The 27,177-nt window shown below is 47.5% G+C and overlaps 1 protein-coding gene across 7 annotated transcripts in view; it reads right to left on the bottom strand.

The window, feature by feature from the left end:
- Positions 1-27,177, bottom strand: part of LOC106566486 (extracellular sulfatase Sulf-2) — a 283,200-nt gene that overhangs the window by 68,100 nt on the left and 187,923 nt on the right. For 6 of the 7 annotated variants that reach the window (XM_045692954.1, XM_045692955.1, XM_045692956.1 and 3 more), the window contains one exon: positions 4,261-4,501. In XM_045692954.1, coding sequence (XP_045548910.1) covers positions 4,261-4,432 — 172 coding nt within the window. In that variant the 5' untranslated portion in view covers positions 4,433-4,501. Of the gene's footprint in view, positions 1-4,260; positions 4,502-25,785; positions 26,106-27,177 lie in introns of those variants that run through there. The other variant, XM_045692957.1, reaches the window with a different exon arrangement.

The following is a 27,177-nucleotide window of genomic DNA, read 5'->3' as shown; positions in this document are numbered from 1 at the left end:
TACTTTGACAAGGTGAGAGAGAGGCAGTGGAATCTCACACTAGCAAGATGTGTGACCTGTTGCCACAAGAAAAGGGCAAGTAGTGAAGAACAAACACCACTGTAAATACAACCCACATTTATGTTGATTCATTTCCCCTTTTGTACTTTAACTATTTGTACATCGTTACAACACTATACATATCCATAATGTGACATTTGAAATGTCTCTATTCCTTAGAGTGTAATGTTTACTGTTCATTTGTTATTGTTTATTTCACTTTGTTTATTGTCTATTTCACTTACTTTCGCAATGTAAACATGTGTTTCACATGCCAATAAATCCCTTTGAATTCAATTGAGAGAGAAAGAGAGAGAGAGAGAGAGAGACAGAGACAGAGAGACAGAGAGAGACAGAGACAGAGAGACAGAGAGAGACAGAGAGAGACAGAGACAGAAAGACAGAGAGAGAGAGAGAGAGAGAGAGAGACAGAGACAGAGAGACAGAGAGAGACAGAGAGAGACAGAGACAGAAAGACGAGAGAGAGAGAGAGAGAGAGAGAGAGAGAGAGAGACAGAGACAGAGACAGAGACAGAGAAACAGAGAGAGAGAGACAGAGAGACAGAAAGAGAGAGAGACAGAGAGAGAGAGAGAGAGAGACAGAGATACAGAGAAAGAGAGAGAGAGAGTAGGGGTAGCCCTTTGAATTGAATTGAGAGAGAAAGAGAAAGAGAGACAGAGACAGAGAGACACAGAAAGACAGAGAGAGAGAGAGAGAGACAGAGAGAGAGAGAGAGCGAGAGAGAGGGAGACAGAGACAGAGAGAGAGACAGAGAAACAGAGAGAGACAGAGAGACAGAGAGAGAGAGACAGAGACAGAAAGACAGAGAGAGAGAGAGAGAGAGACAGAGAGAGAGAGAGAGCGAGAGAGAGGGAGACAGAGACAGAGAGAGAGACAGAGAAACAGAGAGAGTGAGACAGAGACAGAAAGAGAGAGAGACAGACAGAGAGAGAGACAGACAGAGAGAGACAGAAAGAGAGACAGACAGAGAGAGACAGAGAGAGAGAGAGAGAGACAGAGAGAAACAGAGAGAGACAGAGAGAGACAGAGAGACAGAAAGAGAGAGAGACAGACAGAGAGAGAGAGAGAGACAGAGAGAGAGAGAGACAGAGAGAGAGAGAGACAGAGAGAGAGACAGAGAAACAGAGAGAGACAGAGAGACAGAAAGAGAGAGAGATAGACAGAGAGAGAGACAGACAGACAGAGAGAGAGACAGAGATACACAGAGAGAGAGAGAGAGAGTAGGGGTAAAATACTCTAAGTAAAGCTGGATGCAACTGGAGTGTCCATTTTCAAGCCTGCCTAAGGGGACAAGGATGCAGTTTGGAGAGAGCTGGAGATGGGAGAGGGGTTAGTGTTTCGAGAACAGCACAGTACCTAGTAATATATGGAGTGCTCTGAAGTGGGGCTGATGACGGAGGAGGAGCTCTGATTGGCTACTCATAGTTAATTACCCAGTAGAAAGTTTGCATATTCAGCGATTTAACGTCGGATAGGTCCTCTGCCCACAGCGGAGAGGGTGATTGGCAGAGAGCAGTGTTGGTCTCTCGGTGGTCTGGATGTAATATCAGGTGATGACAGATAAAGGGATATAAGTGCTGCTCGCCCCCCTATATGGAATAGAGGCTTTTGTCAAAATTGCTTTAGAAAATTACTCCCAAGGACTTTTATCTAGAACCCCATGGTTTCCATTCGGAATTACAGACTCTCTTTTTCGTTCCGTAACAATGGGCATTGAAATTCCTTTCATTTTTCTGGTTGCGGTAGGTTAATCTACTGGGGTTTTAGGGAATGAAATCCTTTAAGTTATGAAATGAGCTGGTTTGAAACTTTGCCGTTTGTACTTTCTCTCTCTCTCTCTCTCTCTCTCTCTCTCTCTCTCTCTCTCTCTCCCAGCGCAGTGAAAATGACTGGCGGAAAAGTGTTTAATACCCCCCTTCTCCAACCCCCATGCCAGCACAACTCTGAACACAGCAGACAGAGACAGAGAGACGAGTCTTGGGTGTGCATGCCGAGCCCTTGACGTAGGGGAAGTGATGTATTGTGGGTATAATGGTGCTGACGTGCCAAAGTGTTCCTCTCAGTGAGAGGGCGTCACGCGGCATCTGGCTTGGTGTGCCTTTGACAATGGCAGCTGCATAGAAGACTGACAGTCATTTCTCTGTCTGTCTGTCTGTCTGAATGAGCGAGTCTAGGGGGTGGGCAATTCTAACTGTCTTTCTGTCAGACTGAGAGAGTATAGGGAGTGGGCAATTCTAACTGTCTGTCTGTCAGACAGAGAGTCTAGGGGGTGGGCAATTCTAACTGTCTGTCTGTCAGACTGAGAGAGTCTAGGGGGTGGGCAATTCTAACTGTCTGTCTGTCAGACTGAGAGAGTCTAGGGGGTGGGCAATTCTAACTGTCTGTCTGTCAGACTGAGAGAGTCTAGGGGGTGGGCAATTCTAACTGTCTGTCTGTCAGACTGAGAGACTCTAGGGGGTGGGCAATTCTAACTGTCTGTCTGTCAGACTGAGAGACTCTAGGGGGTGGGAAACTCCAGTCCTCAGGGGCTGGAGTGGTGTGACACGTTTCTCCTATCCCCAGCAAACACAACTGATTAAACTAATTGCTTTCCAAACTGAAGTTGATTATTGTAAGTTGATTAGTTGATTATTGTAGTCAGGTGTGTTAGCTGTGGCTGGGGCAGAAGTGTGACACCAATCAGGCCATGAAAGAGTCTGGCCTATCCCTGGTCGAGGAAGAAGAGAGACAGCGAAAGAAAGGGAGAGAAAAAGAGAGAGACAGCGAAAGAGAGAGACAGAGCTGGCGTCAAGCTCAGCAGCAGTCAGGAAGACAGGCCACACTGTCAGATGGAGGGTAACAAACAAAAGTAGATAATTAGTAGACAGTCTGAGAGAAGGCACCTCCTTGTCTATGTTAACTGTTACCAGACAGGGACATAATGAGAAGGCACCTCCTTGTCTATGTTAACTGTTACCAGACAGGGACATAATGAGAAGGCACCTCCTTGTCTATGTTAACTGTTACCAGACAGGGACATAATGAGAAGGCACCTCCTTGTCTATGTTAACTGTTACCAGACAGGGACATAATGAGAAGGCACCTCCTTGTCTATGTTAACTGTTACCAGACAGGGACATAATGAGAAGGCACCTCCTTGTCTATGTTAACTGTTACCAGACAGGGACATAATGAGAAGGCACCTCCTTGTCTATGTTAACTGTTACCAGACAGGGACATAATGAGAAGGCACCTCCTTGTCTATGTTAACTGTTACCAGACAGGGACATAATGAGAAGGCACCTCCTTGTCTATGTTAACTGTTACCAGACAGGGACATAATGAGAAGGCACCTCCTTGTCTATGTTAACTGTTACCAGACAGGGACATAATGAGAAGGCACCTCCTTGTCTATGTTAACTGTTACCAGACAGGGACATAATGAGAAGGCACCTCCTTGTCTATGTTAACTGTTACCAGACAGGGACATAATGAGAAGGCACCTCCTTGTCTATGTTAACTGTTACCAGACAGGGACATAATGAGAAGGCACCTCCTTGTCTATGTTAACTGTTACCAGACAGGGACATAATGAGAAGGCACCTCCTTGTCTATGTTAACTGTTACCAGACAGGGACATAATGAGAAGGCACCTCCTTGTCTATGTTAACTGTTACCAGACAGGGACATAATGAGAAGGCACCTCCTTGTCTACGTTAACTGTTACCAGACAGGACCATAATGAGAAGGCACCTCCTTGTCTTTGTTAACTGTTACCAGACAGGGACATAATGAGAAGGCACCTCCTTGTCTATGTTAACTGTTACCAGACAGGGACATAATGAGAAGGCACCTCCTTGTCTATGTTAACTGTTACCAGACAGGGACATAATGAGAAGGCACCTCCTTGTCTACGTTAACTGTTACCAGACAGGACCATAATGAGAAGGCACCTCCTTGTCTTTGTTAACTGTTACGAGACAAACACGTCTTTGTGTGACAGGGACATAGTGAGACATACTCAGACACAGATAAATTAAATATGGAAGAAAAAAACATCCGGGAATGTGTTAGTTTGTTCCTCTCTTTCCCCAGAGTAACTCACCTGATTCATCTGATCAATCAGCTAATTACTAGAATCAGGTGCGCTAGATTAGGGCTGGAGGGAAAACCAACAGGACGGAAGCTCTCCAGGAACAGGGTTGTGAAGCCAGACTCACCGAGCTCCATGTCCTGGTCATCAGTGAGAATGAGGATGATGTTGGGGCGGATGTTACGGCGGTCCCTCTGGAAGCGGGCCTTGAGGAAGACGGAGGCGTGGGCCACAGACAGAACCCCCAGGAGCAGGAGGAGGTAACGGTTGGTGGAGGGCAGCAGCCCCTGTCCTGCCATCTTGACCTCTAACTTATCTCACCCTGCTACTTCTGCTGGATCACTCTGCTGCAGCCACCGCTAAGACTCCTGGAGACACAACACAACAGACAGGAGGTCATAGGTCAGACTACAGGAACACAGGAACAGTTCAACTAGAGACGAAGGTGTTCACACCTAAAGACACATATCGCTAGTCCAGTGTAAAACACATTGGGAGTGAAAACCTTGCTCACTAAAATGTACAACATTCTCTGATGGTCACTGGGTTTGTGAATCTGACACGGAGAGGAAACAGAGCTCGTGGAGACACAGACGTAAGGTCCGACTAAGCCAGGAAACACAGGAACAGTTTTCTACAGACTCACAGGTGATCACGTAGAAACCTAAATAAATCAAATCAAATCAAATGTTATTAGTCACATGCGCCGAATACAACATGCACCTTACAGTGAATGCACTTTAAAAAGTGACGGATAAGAAAAGGAGATAAAAGTAACAAATAACAAAGAGCAGCAGTAAAAAAGAACAATATATACAGGGGGGTGCCGGTACAGAGTCAATATGCGGGGGCACTGGTTAGTTGAGGTGAAATGTACAGTTGAAGTCAGAAGTTTACATACACTTAGGTTGGAGTCATTAAAACTCGTTTTTCAACCACTCCATACATTTCTTGTTAACAAACTATAGTTTTGGCAAGTCGGTTAGGACATCTACTTTGTGCATGACACAAGTAATTTTTCCAACAGTTGTTTACAGACAGATTATTTCACATATAATTCACTGTATCACAATTCCAATGGGTCAGAAGTTTACATACACTAAGTTGACTGTGCCTTTAAACAGCTTGGAAAATTCCAGAAAATGATGTCATGACTTTAGAAGCTTCTGATAGGCTAATTGACATCATTTGAGTCAATTGGAGGTGTACCTGTGGATGTATTTCAAGGCCTACCTTCAAACTCAGTGCCTCTTTGCTTGATATCATGGGAAAATCAAAATAAATCAGCCAAGACCTCAGAAAATAAATTGTAGACCTCCACAAGTCTGGTTCATCCTTGGGAGCAATTTCCAAACACCTGAAGGTACCACGTTAATCTGTACAAACAATAGTACACAAGTATAAACACCATGGGACCACGCAGCCATCATACCGCTCAGGAAGGAGACGTGTTCTGTCTCCTAGAGATGAACACACTTTGGTGCGAAAAGTGCAAATCAATCCCAGAACAACAGCAAAGGACTTTGTGAAGATGCTACAGGAAACAAGTACAAAAGTATCAATATTCACAGTAAAACCAGTCCTATATCGACATAACCTGAAAGGCCGCTCAGCAAGGAAGAAGTCACTGCTCCAAAACCGCCATAAAAAAGCCAGACTACGGTTTGCAACTGCACATGGGGACAAAGATCGTACTTTTGAAGAAATGTCCTCTGGTCTGATGAAACAAAAATAGAACTGTTTGGTCAAAATGACCATTGTTATTTTGGAGGAAAAGGGGGAGGCTGTAACGCCCTGGCCATAGAGAGGGGTTTTTTGTTCGTTATTTTGGTTAGGCCAGGGTGTTACATTGGGTGGGCGTTCTATGTTCATTTTTCTATGTTGGTTTGTTTCGTTGATTTTGGCTGTGTGGCTTCCAATCAGGCACAGCTGTAGAGTGTTGTTGCTGATTGGGAGTCACACATAAGTGCCTGTTTTTCCGTTGGGGTTTTGTGGGTAATTGTTTCTGTTTAGTGTTTTGCACCTGACAGGACTGTTTGGCTGTCGGTTTTCTTGTTTTGTTTTGTTTTGTTTTGTGTAGTGTTCTTTAGTAAATTAAACTTCAATGATGAACACTAACTCCGCTGCGTATTGGTCCACTTTCTCAGACGATGACTTCTCTGTTTCGTCTGACGACGAAGACAGCCGTTACAGAGGCTTGCAAGCCGAAGAACACCATCCCAACCGTGAAGCACGGGGGTGGCAGCATCATGTTGTGGGGGTGCTTTGCTGCAGGAGGGACTGGTGCTCTTCACAAAATAGATGGCATTATGACGTAGGAAATTTATGTGGATATATTGAGGCAACATCTAAAGACATCAGTCAGGAACTTAAAGCTTGGTCGCAAATGGGTCTTCCAAATGGACAATGACCCCAAGCATACTTCCAAAGTTGTGGCAAAATGGATTAAGGACAACAAAGTCAAGGTATTGGAGTGGCCATAACAAAGCCCTGACCTCAAGCCTATGAAAATTTGTGGGCAGAACTGAAAAAGTGTGTGTGAGCAAGGAGGCCTACAAAACCTGACACAGTTGCACCAGCTCTGTCAGGAGGAATGGGACAAAATTCACCCAACTTTATGTGGCAAGCTTGTGGAAGGCTACCCAAAACGATTGAACCAAGTTAAACAATTTAAAGTCAATGCTACCAAATACTAATTGAGTGTATGTAAACTTCTGACACACTGGGAATTTGATGAAAGAAACAAAAGCTGAAATAAATCATTCTCTCCTATTATTCTGACATTCACATTCTTAAAATAAAGTGGTGATCCTAACTGACCTAAGACAGGGAATTTCTACTAGGATTAAATGTCAGGAATTGTGAAAAACTGATTTTAAATGTATTTGACTAAGGTGTATGTAAACGTCCAACTTTTTATTTTATTTATTTAACTAGGCAAGTCAGTTAAGAACAAATTCTTATTTACAGTGACGGCCTAGGAACAGTGAGCTAACTGCCTTGTTCAGGGGCAGAACGACAGATTTTTACCTTGTCAGCTCAGGGATTTGATCTTGCAACCTTTCAGTTACTAGTCCAACGCTCTAACCAGTAGGCTACCTGCCGTCAACTGCACATGTAGGTACAGTTATTAAAGTGACTATGGATAGATAACAACAGAGAGTGGCAGTGGTGTGGAGAGGGCAAGGGGGCAATGTACATAGTCTGGGTAGCCATTTAACTAGATGTTCAGGAGTCTTATGTCTTGGGGGTAGAAGCTGTTTAGAAGCCTCTTGGACCTAGTCTTGGCGCTCCGGTACCACTTGCTGTGGGCCCGTCAGGAAGTCCAGGATCCAGTTGCAGAGGGAGGTGTTTAGTTCCAGGGTCCTTAGCTTAGTGATGAGCTTTGAGGGTACTATGGTGTTGAACGCTGAGCTGTAGTCAATGCATAGCATTCTCACATGTGTTCCTTTTGTCCAGGTGGAAAAGGGCAGCATGGAGTGCAATAGAGATTGCATCATCTGTGGATCTGTTGGGGCGGTATGCAAATTGGAGTTGGTCTAGGGTTTCTGGGATGATGGTGTTGATGTGAGCCATGACCAGCCTTTCAAAGCATTTCATGGCTACAGACGTGAGTGATACGGGTCGGTAGTCATTTAGGCAGGTTACCTTGGTACACCCCTGTTTACGTACATATGACAGTGACAGAGAGGACGCTAAACGCTCTCGACAACCGCAAGGACTACAGCCCTAAAGGAGCGTCAGTGAACCAATGAGATTCAGGGCTGATGTACTAGATCAGTCACAGGGAGTGTAGAATACAGAAAGCAGCCATGGAGACCATCTGCCCCCCAGCGTGTCACCACGGCAACCCTGGTTGCCACCGGAGCAGTAACGAGTCCCCTCTGGCGTGGTCCCTGGGCTGTGTGCCTGTGTATGTGTCTCTCTCTCTCTGTGTGTGTGTGTGTGAATGTTGAAGCCATTAGATTCACCCCACACCCCTGCATGGGATGGGAGGCGCTACACCGTCGCTCACACCTCACATGGAGAACAGGCTACAGAATCATAACGACATGCACATCTCTCTCTCTCTCTCTCTCTCTCTCTCTCTCTGTACCTCCCTGTCCTCTCACAGCATTTCTGCTGTCTCCGAAACACCAATACTAAACAGGTTGTTTCTCTGCACCATTGTGCGTCACAGAAGTGACGGGAGCGTCAGAACAGCTTAGTCCCATTTACAGCATATCTCTGAATTATACAGCCTGTTAGCTAGAGGAACATGCTGTCACACAAAACATCCAGCGCCATGTACAATTACACAGTAACACATTCACAAATGTACACTGAGTATACAAAACATTATGAACACTCATTCCCTAACAGATGACCAGGTGAATCAAGTCAAAATCAGAAATCTAAATCTAAATCAAATTGTATTTGTCACATACTGTACACATGTTTATCAGATGTTATAACCGGTGTAGCAAAATGCTTGTGTTTCTAGCTCCAACAGTTCAGTAATATCTAACAAAGTAATATCTAACAATACACACAATCTAAAGTAAAGGAATAAAATTTGAAAATATAAATATTTGGACGAGCAATGTCAGAGCGGCATAGACTAAGATACTGTAGAATAGGATAAAATCCAGGTGAAAGCTATGATCCCTTATTGATGACACATGTTAAATCCACTTCAATCAGTGCAGATGAAGGGGAGAAGACTTGAGATTTTTAAGCTTTGTGACAATTGAGACATGGATTGTGTATGTGTGCCATTCAGAGGGTGAATGGGCTAAAGATTGAAGTACCTTTAACCAGGGTACGGTAATAGGGGCCAGGCTGCAATGCTGCTGGCTTTTTCACGCTTAACAGTTTCCTGTATGTGTCAAGGTGGGTCCACCACCCAAAGGACATCCAGCCAACTTGACACAACTGTGGGAAGGATTAGAGTCAGCATGGGCCAGCATCCCTGTGGAACACTTTCAACACCGCAATGTTAGAAAGGTGTTTTTAATGTTTTGTACACTCAGTGTATTTTCAAATGTATATCAAAAAAAGATAATAATAATAATAATGTAATAACTGTGAGCAATTTATTTTAATATACAAAAATAAATGATATTTCATGTTGTCACGGTTGTCATAGGAATGAGCGGACCAAAGTGCAGCGTGTGTCTCGTTCCACGTTTTATTTATACTGTGAAACTATGCAATACTTAAATAAACTAGAATGACAAAAAAAATAAAAAAACGTGACATAGAGGTGAAACAGACACTACTCAAAACTAATCTCCCACAAACCCAGGTGGAAAAAAACCCTACTTAAGTATGATCTCCAATTAGCGAAAACGAGGACCAGCTGCCTCTAATTGGAGATCATCCCAAACAAAACCAACATAGAAATACAAAACTAGAACATGAACATAGAAATACAAAACATAGAAAAACACCCCGTCACGCCCTGACCTACTGTACCATAGAAAATAACATCTTACTATGGTCAGGACGTGACACGTAAGGTTTATTGGCCCGATTATTTACTGGATTCACACAGTAAAAGAAAGTGTAAGCTTCAAAAGAATTGTGGTTGATCTGGTATTAAAGGATAATTAGGTTTGAATGCTATTTATTTATTATGAACACAACAACGGACCATAGCTGTTCTCTCACTTCCGTCAATTCATTTCAATCCCTACTTTCAATTGCAAAGCATGGGGATGTCATTGGCTCTGGTTTCTGTAGAAAAGTGTTAAATAGTTTAGCCCCCTTTCTGCTCTTTGATTTCTGGGTAATCTGCTAGAGTGCTGGGCGCACCCTGTAGAGAACCATTACAAAAGACACAGAGAGGAATAAAGGACCAAAACGGCAGTCAGAGACGGAACGCATGCTCTCATACACACACACACACACACACACACACACACACACACACACACACACACACACACACACACACACACACACACACACACACACACACACACACACGCGCATGCACACAGACACACACACACACACACACACAACTTGCGGCGGTGGAAGAACCTTCACAGCCACGACACTATTCACACTGAGAACATACTGAGATTACACGCACCCCCCACCTCGCCCTACAAACAGACACACACACTCCATCTCGCGTCTCACACACACACACACACACACACACACACACACACACACACACACACACACACACACACACACACACACACACACACACACACACACACAAATCGTGGACAGTGTGTGTGTGTGTGTGTGTGTGTGTGTGTGTGTGTGTGTGTGTGTGTGTGAGACGCGAGATGGAGAACTGCCTATTACTCAGGCCCAGAAGCTAGGATATGCATATAATTGGTAGATTTGGATACAAAACACTCTAAAGTTTCTAAAACTGTTAAAATAATGTCTGTGAGTATAACAGAACTGATATGGCAGGTGAAAACCCGAGGAAAATACATTCAGATTTAATTTTTTTGATGTCACAGGCCATTTCAATGCGAGACTATGGGATATACAAATAAATAGCTCCCAGATTGCAGTTCCTATGGCTTCCACTAGATGTCAACAGTCTTTAGAAAGGGTTTCAGGCTTGTTTTTTGAAAAACGAACGAGTAGTTGTAGTTTTTCCAAGGTGTCTCTCATTAGAAATGTAGTCTTGTTGCGAGTGAATGAGGTGCGCACTTTTCGTTATTTATCTTCCCTATTGAACATACTATTCTCCGTCTTAAATTTTATTGTTTATTTAGATATTAGAGTACCTGAGGATTAATTACAAACATCGTTTGACTTGTTTGGGCGAACTTTACCAGTAACTTTTTGGATTTGTTTGTATGCATGTTGAACGAGTGGATTTCTGAAATCAAAGCCGCCACCTTAACTGACTTTAGTAGATATAAATAAGGACTTGATCGAACAAAACAACCATTCATTGTGTAGCTGGGACCCTTGGGATTGGAAACAGAGGAAGATCTTCAAAAGTAAGTGATTTATATTATCGCTATTTGGAATTTTGTGTTCTGGTTCTGGTTTGAAAAAGTATTTTGATGTGGGGCGCTGTCCTCAGATTATCGCATGGTATGCTTTCGCCGTAAAGCCTTTTTGAAATCTGACACAGCGGTTGGATTAACAAGAAGTTAAGCTTTTAAATGATGTAAGACACTTGTATGTTCATAAATGTTTAATATTACAATTTTGTCATTTGAATTTAGCGCGCTCCAGCATCACCGGATGTTGTCAATTTTAATCCCGATAGCGGGATCCGCTAGGAGGTCCCCTTAACAACAAAAGTAGCATACATACAAAAATAAAATAAATGAAAACATACAACTGGAAATAATAATATAGAAATATACATATAAATGCACATATGTACACATACACATACACACACATACATTCATACACACACTCACATACACACACATACATTCATACACATACATACACACACACATACATACATACATACACACACACACACATACACATACACATAAATACATACACACACACACACACACACACACATACATACATACATACATACATACATACATACATACATACATACATACATACATACATACATACATACATACATACATACATACATACATACATACATAAAAATAAATAACAAATATCACAACATACTATCCCTCCCCTCCCACACCCTCTCATAAACCCCTGTTGGACAAAACTCTTACTCAATCGATCAATCAAATGTATTTATAAAGCCCTTACATCAGAAACTCAGCCTAAAACCCCAAACAGCAACAAAAATACAGGTGTAGAAGCACGGTGATCAATAGAAGGCAACTGTTGAAAAAAAAGTACATTAAAAGCTGCCATCTCAAGAAAACCTCTCAAAGTGTATATACTGTTTTTCTAAGTGTAGAAAAGACGTTAGATCTTTTAACCATGCTGATACAGTGGGAGGTTTGGAGGATTCCCAAATTTTTAAACAAGATCTGCCGGCAGTCTTTGAGGGAAACCAAATGCTAGAATGTCTCCGGCATCCTCTATCAGTAGCCCCGTAGCATAGCTCTGACCTGGGGTAGAGAGGACAGTCTAAGGGAAATTCAAATCACACCACTGTAACCCTAATCACATCCCTACACTCCTAATCACACCTGTACACCCCTAACCACATCCCAATACCACTAATCACATCCCTCCACCCCTAATCACACCCCTACACCCCTAATCACATCCCTTCACCCCTAATCACATCCCTACACGCCTAATCATACCCTACACCCCTAATCACATCCCTACACCCCTAATCACATCCCAACACTCCAAACCACACCCCTAATCACATCCCTACACTCCTAATCACACCCCTAATCACACCCCTGCACCCCTAATCACATCCCTATACCCCGAATCACATCCCTACACCCCTAATCACACCCCCAATCACATCCCTACACTCCTAATCACATTCCTACACCCCTAATCACACCCCTAATCACACCCCTAATCAAATCCCTATACCCCTAATCAAATCTCTACACCCCTTATGATATCCCTACAACCCTAATCACACCCCTACACCCTTAATCACACCGCTACACCCCTAATCACACCCCAACAAACCTTATGACATCCCTACACCCCTAATCACACCCCTACACCCCTAATCACACCCCTACACCCTTAATCACACCGCTACGCCCCTAATCACACCCCTACACCCCTTATGACATCCCTACAACCTAATCACACCCCTACACCCTTTGACATCCATACACCCCTAATCACACCCCTACACCCCTAATCACACCCATACACCCCTAATCACATCCCTACACCCCTAATCACACCCCTACACCCCTAATCACACCCCTACACCCAATAATCACATCCCTACACCCCTAATCAAATCCCTACACCCCTAATGACATCCCTACACCCCTAATCAAATCCCTACACCCCTTATGATATCCATACACACCTAATCACACATCCTACACCCCTAATCACACCCCTACACCCCTAATCACACCGCTGCACCCTTAATCAGACCGCTACACCCCTAATCACACCGCTACACCACTTATGACATCCCTACACCCCTAATCACACCCCTACACCCCGAATCACATCCCTATAACCCCGAATCACACCCCTACACCACTAATCACACCCCTACACCCCTAATCACATCCATACACCCCTAATCACATCCATACACCCCTAATCACATCCCTATACCCCTAATCACACCACTACACCCCTAGTCACACCCCTTCACCCCTAATCACATCCCTACACCCCTAATCACATCCCTACACCCCTAATCACACCCCTACACCCCTAATCACACCCGTACAACCCTAATCACACCCCTTCACCTCTAATCACATCCCTACACCCCTAATCATATCCCTACACCCCTAATCACACCCCTACACCCCTAATCACATCTCTACACCCCTAATCACACCCCTACACTCCTAATCCCATTGATACACCACTAATCACATCCCTACACCCCTAATCACATCCCTACACCCCTAATCACACCCCATACACCCTTAATCACACCGCTACGCCCCTAATCACACCCCTACACCCCTTATGACATCCCTACACCCCTAATCACACCCCTACACCCCTAATCACATCCATACACCGCTAATCACACCCCTACACCCATAATCACACCCCTAACCCCTAATCACACCCCTACACCCCGAATCACATCCCTACACCCCTAATCAAATCCCTACACCCCTAATCACATCCATACACCCCTAATCACATCCCTATACCCCTAATCACACCCCTACACCCCTAATCACACCCCTACACCCCTAATCACATCCCTACACCCCTAATCATACCCCTACACCCCTAATCACACCCCTACACCCCTAATCACACCCCTACACCTCTAATCACATCCCTACACCCCTAATGATATCCATACAACCCTAATCACACCCCTACACCCCTAATCACACCCCTACACCCCTAATCACACCCCCACACCCCTAATCACACCCCTACACCCTTAATCACACCGCTACACCCCTAATCACACCCCTACACCCTTAAACACACCCCTACACCCCTTATGAAATCCGTACACCCCTAATCACACCCCTACATCCCTAATCACACCCCTATACCCCTAATCACACCCCGAACCCCCTTATGACATCCACACACCCCTAATCACATCCCTACACCCCTAATCACACCCCTACACCCCTAATCACACCCCTACACCCTGAATCACATCCCTATAACCCCTAATCACATCCCCAAACCCCTAATCACACTCCTACACCACTAGTCACATCCCTATACGCCTAACCACACCCCTACACCCCTAATCACATCCATACACTCCTAATCACATCCCTATACCCCTAATAACACCCCTACACCCCTAATCACACCCCTTCACCCCTAATCACATCCCTACACCCCTAATCACACCCCTACACCCCTAATCACACCCCTGCACCCATAATCACACCCTACACCCATAATCACACCCCTACACCCCTAATCACATCCCTACACTCATAATCACATCCCAACACACCTAATCACACCCCTACACCCCTAATCACACCCCTACACCCCTAATCACACCCCTAAACCCCTTATGACATCCATACACCCCTAATTACATCCCTACACCCCTAATCACACCCCTACACCCCTAATCACACCCTGAATCACATCCCTATACCCCTAATCACACTCCTACACCACTAATCACATCCCTATACGCCTAACCACACCCCTAATCACATCCATGCTCCCCTAATCACATGCCTATACCCCTAATCACACCCCTACACCCCTAATCACATCTCTACACCCCTAATCACACCCCTACACCCCTAATCCCATTGATACACCACTAATCACATCCCTACACCCCTAATCACATCCCTACACGCCTAATCACACCCCTACACCCTTAATCACACCGCTACGCCCCTAATCACACCCCTACACCCCTTATGACATCCCTACACTCCTAATCACACCCCTACACCCCTAATCACATCCATACACTGCTAATCACACCCCTACACCCCTAATCACACCCCTAACCCCTAATCACACCCCTACACCCCGAATCACATCCCTACACCCCTAATCAAATCCCTACACCCCTAATCACATCCCTACACCCATAATCACATCCCTACACCCCTAATCACATCCATACACCGCTAATCACACCCCTACACCCCTTATCAAATCCCTACACCCCTTATGATATCCATACACCCCTAATCACATCCCTACACCCCTAATCACACCCCTACACCCCTTATCAAATCCCTACACCCCTTATGATATCCATACAACCCTAATCACACCCCTACACCCCTAATCACACCCCTACACCCCTAATCACGCCCCTAATCACACCCCTACACCCCTTATGACATCCCTACACCCCTAATCACACCCCTACACCCCTAATCACATCCATACACTGCTAATCACACCCCTACACCCATAATCACACCCCTAACCCCTAATCACACCCCTACACCCCGAATCACATCCCTACACCCCTAATCAAATCCCTACACCACTAATCACATCCCTACACCCCTAATCACATCCCTACACCCCTAATCACATCCATACACCGCTAATCACACCCCTACACCCCTTATCAAATCCCTACACCCCTTATGATATCCATACAACCCTAATCACACCCCTAATCACACCCCTACACCCCTAATCACACCCCTACACCCCTAATCACACCCCTAAACCCTTAATCACACCGCTACACCCCTAATCACACCCCTACACCCTTAAACACACCCCTACATCCCTTATGAAATCCCTACACCCCTAATCACACACCTACACCACTAATCACACCCCTACACCCCTAATCACACCCCTACACCCCTAATCACACCCCTAACCCCTTATGACATCCACACACCCCTAATCACATCCCTACACCCCCAATCACACCCCTACACCCCTAATCACACCCCTACAACCTGAATCACATCCCAATAACCCCTAATCACATCCCCATACCCCTAATCACACTCCTACACCACTAATCACATCAATATATGCCTAACCACACCCCTACACCCCTAATCACATCCATACACTCCTAATCACATCCCTATACCCCTAATAACACCCCTACACCCCTAATCACACCCCTTCACCCCTAATCACATTCCTACACCCCTAATCACACCCCTACACCCCTAATCACACCCCTACACCCATAATCACATCCCTACACCCATAATCACACCCCTACACTCCTAATCACATCCCTACACTCATAATCACATCCCAACACACCTAATCACACCCCTACACCCCTAATCACACCCCTACACCCCTAATCACACCCCTAAACCCCTTATGACATCCATACACCCCCTAATCACATCCCTACACCCCTAATCACACCCCCTACACCCCTAATCACACCCTGAATCACATCCCTATACCCCTAATCACACTCCTACACCACTAATCACATCCCTATACGCCTAACCACACCCCTAATCACATCCATGCTCCCCTAATCACATCCCTATACCCCTAATCACACCCCTTCACCCCTAATCACATCCCTACACCCCTAATCACACCCCTACACCCCTAATCACACCCCTACACCCCTAATCACACCCCTACACCCTAATCACACCCCTATACCCCTAATCATATCTCTACACCCCTAATCACACCCCTACACCCCTAATCACATCCCTACACCCCTAATCACACCCCTAATCACATCCATACACCCATAATCACATCCCTACACCCATAATCACACCCCTACACCCCTAATCACATCCCTACACTCATAATCACATCCCAACACCCCTAATCACATCCCTACACCCCTAATCACACCCCTACGCCCCTAATCACACCCCTATACCCATAATCACATCCCTACACCCCTAATCACACACATACACCCCTAATCACATCCCTACACCAGTGGAGGCTGATGAGGGGAGGACGGCTCATAATAATGTCTGGAACAGAGTACATGGAATGTATCAAACGTATGAAACCATAGAAACCATGTGTTTGATGTATTTGATACCATTCCACTGATTCCACTCCAGTCACTACCGTTAACCCACCCTCCCCAATTAATTTGCCACCTACCTCCTGTGCCCTCCACACAACCCTACACACCCTACACCACTACACACACCCCTACACCTCTACACCTCTACACCTCTACACACACCTCTACACCCCTACACCTCTACACACACATCAACACCCCTACACCTCTAAACCCATACACCCCTACACACACCCCTACACCTCTACACCCATACACTCCTACACACACCCCTACACCTCTACACCCCTACACCCCTACACCTCTACACCTCTACACACACCTCTACACCTCTACACCCATACACTCCTACACACACCCCTACACCTCTACACCCCTACACCTCTACACACACATCAACACCCCTACACCTCTACACCCATATACCTCTACACACACCCCTACACCTCTACACCCATACACTCCTACACACACCCCTATACCTCTACACCCCTACACCTCTACACCTCTACACACACCTCTACACCTCTACACCCATACACTCCTACACACACCCCTACACCTCTACACCCCTACACCTCTACACACACCTCTACACCTCTACACCCCTACACCTCTACACCCCTATAGCTCGAGACCCCTACACACCCTACACCACTAAACACACCCCTACACCCCTACACACTTTCTACACCCCTACACCTATACACCCCTACACCCCTACACTTCTGCACCTCTACACCCCTACACACACCTCTACACCCCTAAACACAGCCCTACACCTCTACACCCCTACACCTCTACACACACCTCTACACCTCTACACACACCTATACACCCCTACACCTCTACACACACATCAACACCCCTACACCTCTACACCCATACACCCCTACACACACCCCTACACCTCTACACCCATACACTCCTACACACACCCCTACACCCCTACACCCCTACACCTCTACACACACCTCTACACCCATACACCCCTACACACACCCCTACACCCCTACACACATCTCTACACCCCTACACCTATACACCCCTACACCCCTACACTTCTGCACCTCTACACCCCTACACACACCTCTACACCCCTAAACACAGCCCTACACCTCTACACCCCTACACCCCTACACCTCTACACACACCTCTAAACCTCTACACACACCTATACACCCCTACACCTCTACACACACATCAACACCCCTACACCTCTACACCCATACACCCCTACACACACCCCTAACCCCCTTATGACATCCACACACCCCTAATCACATCCCTACACCCCCAATCACACCCCTACACCCCTAATCACACCCCTACAACCTGAATCACATCCCAATAACCCCTAATCACATCCCCATACCCCTAATCACACTCCTACACCACTAATCACATCAATATATGCCTAACCACACCCCTACACCCCTAATCACATCCATACACTCCTAATCACATCCCTATACCCCTAATAACACCCCTACACCCCTAATCACACCCCTTCACCCCTAATCACATTCCTACACCCCTAATCACACCCCTACACCCCTAATCACACCCCTACACCCATAATCACATCCCTACACCCATAATCACACCCCTACACTCCTAATCACATCCCTACACTCATAATCACATCCCAACACACCTAATCACACCCCTACACCCCTAATCACACCCCTACACCCCTAATCACACCCCTAAACCCCTTATGACATCCATACACCCCTAATCACATCCCTACACCCCTAATCACACCCCTACACCCCTAATCACACCCTGAATCACATCCCTATACCCCTAATCACACTCCTACACCACTAATCACATCCCTATACGCCTAACCACACCCCTAATCACATCCATGCTCCCCTAATCACATCCCTATACCCCTAATCACACCCCTTCACCCCTAATCACATCCCTACACCCCTAATCACACCCCTACACCCCCCTAATCACACCCCTACACCCCTAATCACACCCCTACACCCTAATCACACCCCTATACCCCTAATCATATCTCTACACCCCTAATCACACCCCTACACCCCTAATCACATCCCTACACCCCTAATCACACCCCTAATCACATCCATACACCCATAATCACATCCCTACACCCATAATCACACCCCTACACCCCTAATCACATCCCTACACTCATAATCACATCCCAACACCCCTAATCACATCCCTACACCCCTAATCACACCCCTACGCCCCTAATCACACCCCCTATACCCATAATCACATCCCTACACCCCTAATCACACACATACACCCCTAATCACATCCCTACACCAGTGGAGGCTGATGAGGGGAGGACGGCTCATAATAATGTCTGGAACAGAGTACATGGAATGTATCAAACGTATGAAACCATAGAAACCATGTGTTTGATGTATTTGATACCATTCCACTGATTCCACTCCAGTCACTACCGTTAACCCACCCTCCCCAATTAATTTGCCACCTACCTCCTGTGCCCTCCACACAACCCTACACACCCTACACCACTACACACACCCCTACACCTCTACACCTCTACACCTCTACACACACCTCTACACCCCTACACCTCTACACACACATCAACACCCCTACACCTCTAAACCCATACACCCCTACACACACCCCTACACCTCTACACCCATACACTCCTACACACACCCCTACACCTCTACACCCCTACACCCCTACACCTCTACACCTCTACACACACCTCTACACCTCTACACCCATACACTCCTACACACACCCCTACACCTCTACACCCCTACACCTCTACACACACATCAACACCCCTACACCTCTACACCCATATACCTCTACACACACCCCTACACCTCTACACCCATACACTCCTACACACACCCCTATACCTCTACACCCCTACACCTCTACACCACTACACACACCTCTACACCTCTACACCCATACACTCCTACACACACCCCCTACACCTCTACACCCCTACACCTCTACACACACCTCTACACCTCTACACCCCTACACCTCTACACCCCTATAGCTCGAGACCCCTACACACCCTACACCACTAAACACACCCCTACACCCCTACACACTTCTCTACACCCCTACACCTATACACCCCTACACCCCTACACTTCTGCACCTCTACACCCCTACACACACCTCTACACCCCTAAACACAGCCCCTACACCTCTACACCCCTACACCTCTACACACACCTCTACACCTCTAAACACACCTATACACCCCTACACCTCTACACACACATCAACACCCCTACACCTCTACACCCATACACCCCTACACACACCCCTACACCTCTACACCCATACACTCCTACACACACCCCTACACCCCTACACCCCTACACCTCTACACACACCTCTACACCCATACACCCCTACACACACCCCTACACCCCTACACACATCTCTACACCCCTACACCTAAACACCCCTACACCCCTACACTTCTGCACCTCTACACCCCTACACACACCTCTACACCCCTAAACACAGCCCTACACCTCTACACCCCTACACCCCTACACCTCTACACACACCTCTAAACCTCTACACACCTATACACCCCCTACACCTCTACACACACATCAACACCCCTACACCTCTACACCCATACACCCCTACACACACCCCTACACCTCTACACCCATACACTCCTACACACACCCCTACACCCCTACACCTCTACACACACCTCTACACCTCTACACCCATACACTCCTACACACACCCCTACAAATCTACACCCCTACACCTCTACACACACCTCTATACCTCTACACCCTTACACCTCTACACCCCTATAGCTCGAGACCCCTACACACCCTACACCACTAAACACACCCCTACACCCCTACACCTCTACACACACCTCTACACCCATACACACACCCCTACACCTATACACCCCTACACCCCATACACACACCCCTACACCTATACACCCCTACACCCCTACACTTCTGCACCTCTACACCCCCACACACACCTCTACACCCCTAAACACAGCCCTACACCTCTACACCCCTACACCCCTACACACACCCCTACACCCCGACACACACCTCTACACACACCTCTACACCCCTACACATCTACACCTCTACACACACCCCTACACCCCTACACACACCCCTACATCCCTACACCTCTACACCCCTACACCTCTAAACACACCCCTACACCTCTACACCCCTACACCTCTTCACCCCTACACATCTAGACCTCTACACCTCTACACACACCCCTACACCCCTACACACACCCCTACACCCCTACATCCCTACACCTCTACACCTCTACACCCCTACACCTCTACACCCTTACACCTCTACACTCCTATACCTCTACACCCCTACACCTCTACACCTCTACACCCCTACACCTCTACACACACCCCTACACACACCTCTACAACTCTACACTCCTACACCCCTACACCTCTACACCTCTACACCACTACCCCTCCACACCCCTACACCTCTACACCCCTACACCTCTATACCCCTACACCTCTACACACACCCTTACACACACCTCTACACCCCTACACACACCCCTACACCTCTACACCTCTACACCCCTACACCCCTACACCCGTACACCTCTACACACACCCCTACACACACCTCTACACCCCTACACACACCCCTACACCTCTACACCTCTACACCCCTACACCCCCTACACCCCAACACCCACACACCCCTACACACACCCCTACACCTCTACACCTCTACACCCCTACACCCCTACACCCATACACTCCTACACACACCCCTACACCTTTTCACCCCTACACCTCTACACCTCTACACCCCTACACCTCTACACCCCTACACCTCTACACACACACCTCCATCTCTACACCTCTACAACCCTACACCTCTACACCCCTACACCTCTACACCCCTACACCTCTACACACACACACCTCCACCTCTACACCTCTACACCCCTACACCTCTACACCTCTACACCCCTACACACACCCCTACACCTCTACACCCCTACACCTCTACACTTCTACACCCCTACACCCCTACACCTCTACACCCCTACACCTCTACACCCCTACACCTCTACACCTCTACACCCCTACACACATCCCTACACCTCTACACCTCTACACCCCTACACCTCTACACCTCTACACCCCTACACCCCTACACACCTACACACCTACACCCCTACACCTCTACACCCCTACACCTCTACACCCCTACACACATCCCTACACCCCTACACCCCTACACCTCTACACCTCTACACCTCTACACCCCTATACCTCTACACCCCTACACCTCTACACCCCTACACCTCTACACCCCTACACCTCTACACCTCTACACCCCTACACACATCCCTACACCTCTACACCTCTACACCCCAACACCTCTACACCCCTACACCTCTACACCTCTGAACCCCTACACACATCCCTACACCTCTACACCCCTACACCTCTACACCCCTACACCTCTACACCCCTACACCCCTACAGCCCTACACCTCTACACACACCCCTACACCCCTACACCTCTACACCTCTACACCCCTATACTCCTACACCTCTACACCCCTACACTTCTACACCCCTACACACCCTACACCCCTACACACACCTCTACACCCCTACACCTCTGCACCCATGTACCCCTAAACACACCCCTACACCTCTACACCCATATACACCTACACACCCTACTCCACTACACACACCCCTACACCCCTTCACCTCTGCACCTCTACACCCCTACACACACCCCTACACCTCTACACCCATATACACCTACACACCCTACTCCACTACACACACCTCTACACCCCTACACCCCTACACCTCTACACCTCTACACCACTACACCTCCACACCCCTACACCTCTACACCCCTACAACTCTATACCCCTACACCTCTACACACACCCTTACACACACCTCTACACCCCTACACACACCCCTACACCTCTACACCTCTACACCCCTACACCGCTACACCCGTACACCTCTACACACACCCCTACACACACCTCTACACCTCTACACCTCTACACCCCTACACACACCCCTACACCTCTACACCTCTACACCCCTACACCCCTACACCCCTACACCCACACACCCCTACACACACCCCTACACCTCTTCACCTCTACACTCCTACACCCCTACACACACCCCTACACCTTTTCACCCCTACACCTCTACACCTCTACACCCCTACACCTCTACACCCCTACACCCCTACACCTCTACACCCCTACACCTCTACACACACACCTCCACATCTACACCTCTACACCCCTACACCTCTACACCCCTACACCTCTACACCCCTACACCTCTACACACACACACCTCCACCTCTACACCTCTACACCCCTACACCTCTACACCTCTACACCCCTACACACACCCCTACACCTCTACACCCCTACACCTCTACACTTCTACACCCCTACACCCCTACACCTCTACAGCTCTACACCCCTACACCTCTACACCCCTACACCTCTACACCTCTACACCCCTACACACATCCCTACACCTCTACACCTCTACACCCCTACACCCCTACACACCTACACACCTACACCCCTACACCTCTACACCCCTACACACATCCCTACACCTCTACACCCCTACACCTCTACACCTCTACACCCCTACACCCCTACACCTCTACACCCCTACACCTCTACACCTCTACACCCCTACACACATCCCTACACCTCTACACCTCTACACCCCAACACCTCTACACCTCTACACCCCTACACCTCTACACCTCTAAACCCCTACACACATCCCTACACCTCTACACCCCTACACCTCTACACCCCAACACCTCTACACCCCTACAGCCCTACACCTCTACACACACCCCTACACCCCTACACCTCTACACCTCTACACCCCTATACTCCTACACCTCTACACCCCTACACTTCTACACCCCTACACACCCTACACCCCTACACACACCTCTACACCCCTACACCTCTGCACCCATGTACCCCTAAACACACCCCTACACCTCTACACCCATATACACCTACACACCCTACTCCACTACACACACCCCTACACCCCTTCACCTCTGCACCTCTACACCCCTACACACACCCCACACCTCTACACCCATATACACCTACACACCCTACTCCACTACACACACCCCTACACCCCTACACCCCTACACCTCTACACCTCTACACCTCTACACCTGTACGCCTCTATACCCCTACACCTCTACACCTCTACAACTCTACACCTCTACACCCCTACACACATCCCTACACCTCTACACCTCTACACCCCTACACCTCTACACCCCTACACCTCTACACCCCTACACCCCTAAACCTCTACACACACCCCTACACCCCTACACCTCTACACCTCTACACCCCTATACTCCTACACCTCTACACCTCTACACCCACGCCTCTACACCCCTACACCCCTACACACACCTCTACACCCCTACACCTCTACACCCATGTATCCCTAAACACACCCCTACACCTCTACACCCATATACACCTACACACCCTACTCCACTACACACACCCCTTCACCTCTGCACCTCTACACCCCTACACACACCCCTACACCCCTACACCTCTACACCCATATACACCTACACACCCTACTCCACTACACACACCCCTACACCCCTACACCTCTACAACTCTACACCTCTACACCTGTACGCCTCTATACCCCTACACCTCTACACCTCTACAACTCTACACCCCTACACTCCTACACCTCTACACACACCCCTACACCTCTACACCCCTACACCTCTACACCCCTACACCCCTACACCTCTACACCCCTACACTTCTACACCTACACCTCTACACCCCTACACCCCTACACCTCCACACCCACAGCCCCTCACTCTATGACACTCTAAGTCCCCCCCACCACATTCTGCCTGTTGTTATTAGGGACACTACAGTATATGTATTATATATATTTATATACCAGGTCAGAAACTCAGAAATCTCTGACGACAGTCTGACAACTTATGACAGAGCACTTCCATAACAAGTCATAAATTCACCCGTCTAGATTTATACTCCACATAATACCATATTGAGCACCACAAGTCTCATAGTTCTCACTGACGACCAGTACCAGATTATTTTCCCCCGGGAATCACAGCAGCCAGACATGCTTTATACCCACCATGTCATGTCAAGGCTAGAAGCCGTAACTTCATATAGAGAACGACTAAAAACCTTCATGGTGACACCTCCTTGTCCCGACAGGCCTTCAAATCATCACTGCTCTCTGTGGCTGATGGGAAAAGATCCCAGAGTCCAGTTCCTCTGATCGCACAGGAGAATAGTAGCTACTGTATGAAGCAGAATAAAGCAGACTATAACTTCACTGTCGTATCAACTGAAAACCTATAAATATCCTGCATGTAGGATAAATTAAACTAGAGGAACGAGTATATTTCCGTCACACATCCCTGCAGACAATGTTTCATCTACCCACTAACACAGACAGCCCTGCTCCCTCTCCCTCTGCAGCCCTACCTCATTGCAGTGATGCCCAGGACTCGGACTGCACGGCACGGTCTGGCATCCAACGACAGCCCCAAATCATCCACCCACACTAAGGTTGCATGGCAGTGTTGTAATTCCTGACGACTGAACTGTCTCTCTGTCGCCGGCTTTATTATCTCTCTCTCTCTCTCTCTCTGCTGCTTTCTCTCCCGGCCCGTCTCACTATCAGAGCTCCTTTCTACTCTTGCGTTCGTTTTCTTGCTCTGCTGAGCTCTCCCTCTCACTCTCTGTGCTCTCCCTCTCTCTCTGTGCTCTCCCTCTCTCTCTCTGTGTTCTCTCCCTCTCTCTCTCTGTGTTCTCTCCCTCTCTCTCTCTGTGTTCTCTCCCTCTCTCTCTCTCTGTGCTCTCCCATTCTCTCTCTGTGCTCTCCCATTCTCTCTCTGTGTTCTCTCCCCCTCTCTCTGTGTGCTCTCCCTCTCTCTCTCTGTGCTCTCACTCTCCCTCGCTCTCTCCCCCCTCTCTCTCTGTGTGTGCTCTCCCTCTCTCTCTCTCCCCTCTCTCTCTCTGTGTGCTCTCCCTTTCTCTCTCTGTGCTCTCGAGCTCCCTATCTCTCTCTTTGTGTTCTCTCCCTCTCTCTGTGGTCTCCCTCTCTCTCTCTGTGCTCTCCCTCTCTCTCTCTGTACTCTCGCGCTCCCTATCTCTCTCTTTGTGTTCTTTCCCTTTCTCTCTCTCCGTGTGCTCTCTCTCTCACTGCACTCCCTCTCCCCCCTCTCTCTCTCTCTGTGCGCTCTCTCTTTCTTTCTTTCTTTCTGCGCTGCCCCCTCCCACCTCTCACTCGCTCCCTCTTCCCAACTTGCTCTCCTCCACAGCTCTGTTCATTCTGCTTTACTTCCTCTTCTTCTCTTCCCAGACATCCAGTATAGCAGGATTGATGTGCTCTAACCTTGGGGACTGCTGTTTTCAATTTAGGCCCGCTCCTCTCCCTGCTCCTCTCCCTGCTCCTCTCCCTGTGCTGTCCTCTCTCCAGTGGGCTCTGGGCTGAGGATACAGTGTCTGTTACAGAGAGCACTACTACACCAGAGACACTGACCCCATCTGGGCTGCACAGAGACGACGGGATACAGAACTCTCTCTCTCTCTCATTCAGGGGGCTTTATTGGCATGGGGAACATACAGTTGAAGTCAGAAGTTTACATACACCTTAGCCAAATACATTTAAACTCAGTTTTTCACAATTCCTGACATTTAATCCTAGTAAAAATGCCCTGTCTTAGGTCAGTTAGGATCACCACTTTATTTTAAGAATGTGAAATGTCAGAATAATAGTAGACATTCTATTAGTATTTGGTAGCATTGCCTATAAATTGTTTAACTTGGGTCAAATGTTTAGGGTAGCCTTCCACAAGCTTCCCACAATAAGTT

This window comes from Salmo salar, chromosome ssa13 (assembly GCF_905237065.1).
Source record: "Salmo salar chromosome ssa13, Ssal_v3.1, whole genome shotgun sequence".
In the NCBI taxonomy this organism is placed as follows: domain Eukaryota; kingdom Metazoa; phylum Chordata; class Actinopteri; order Salmoniformes; family Salmonidae; genus Salmo; species Salmo salar.
This window is presented reverse-complemented; position numbering and strand designations above follow the sequence as displayed.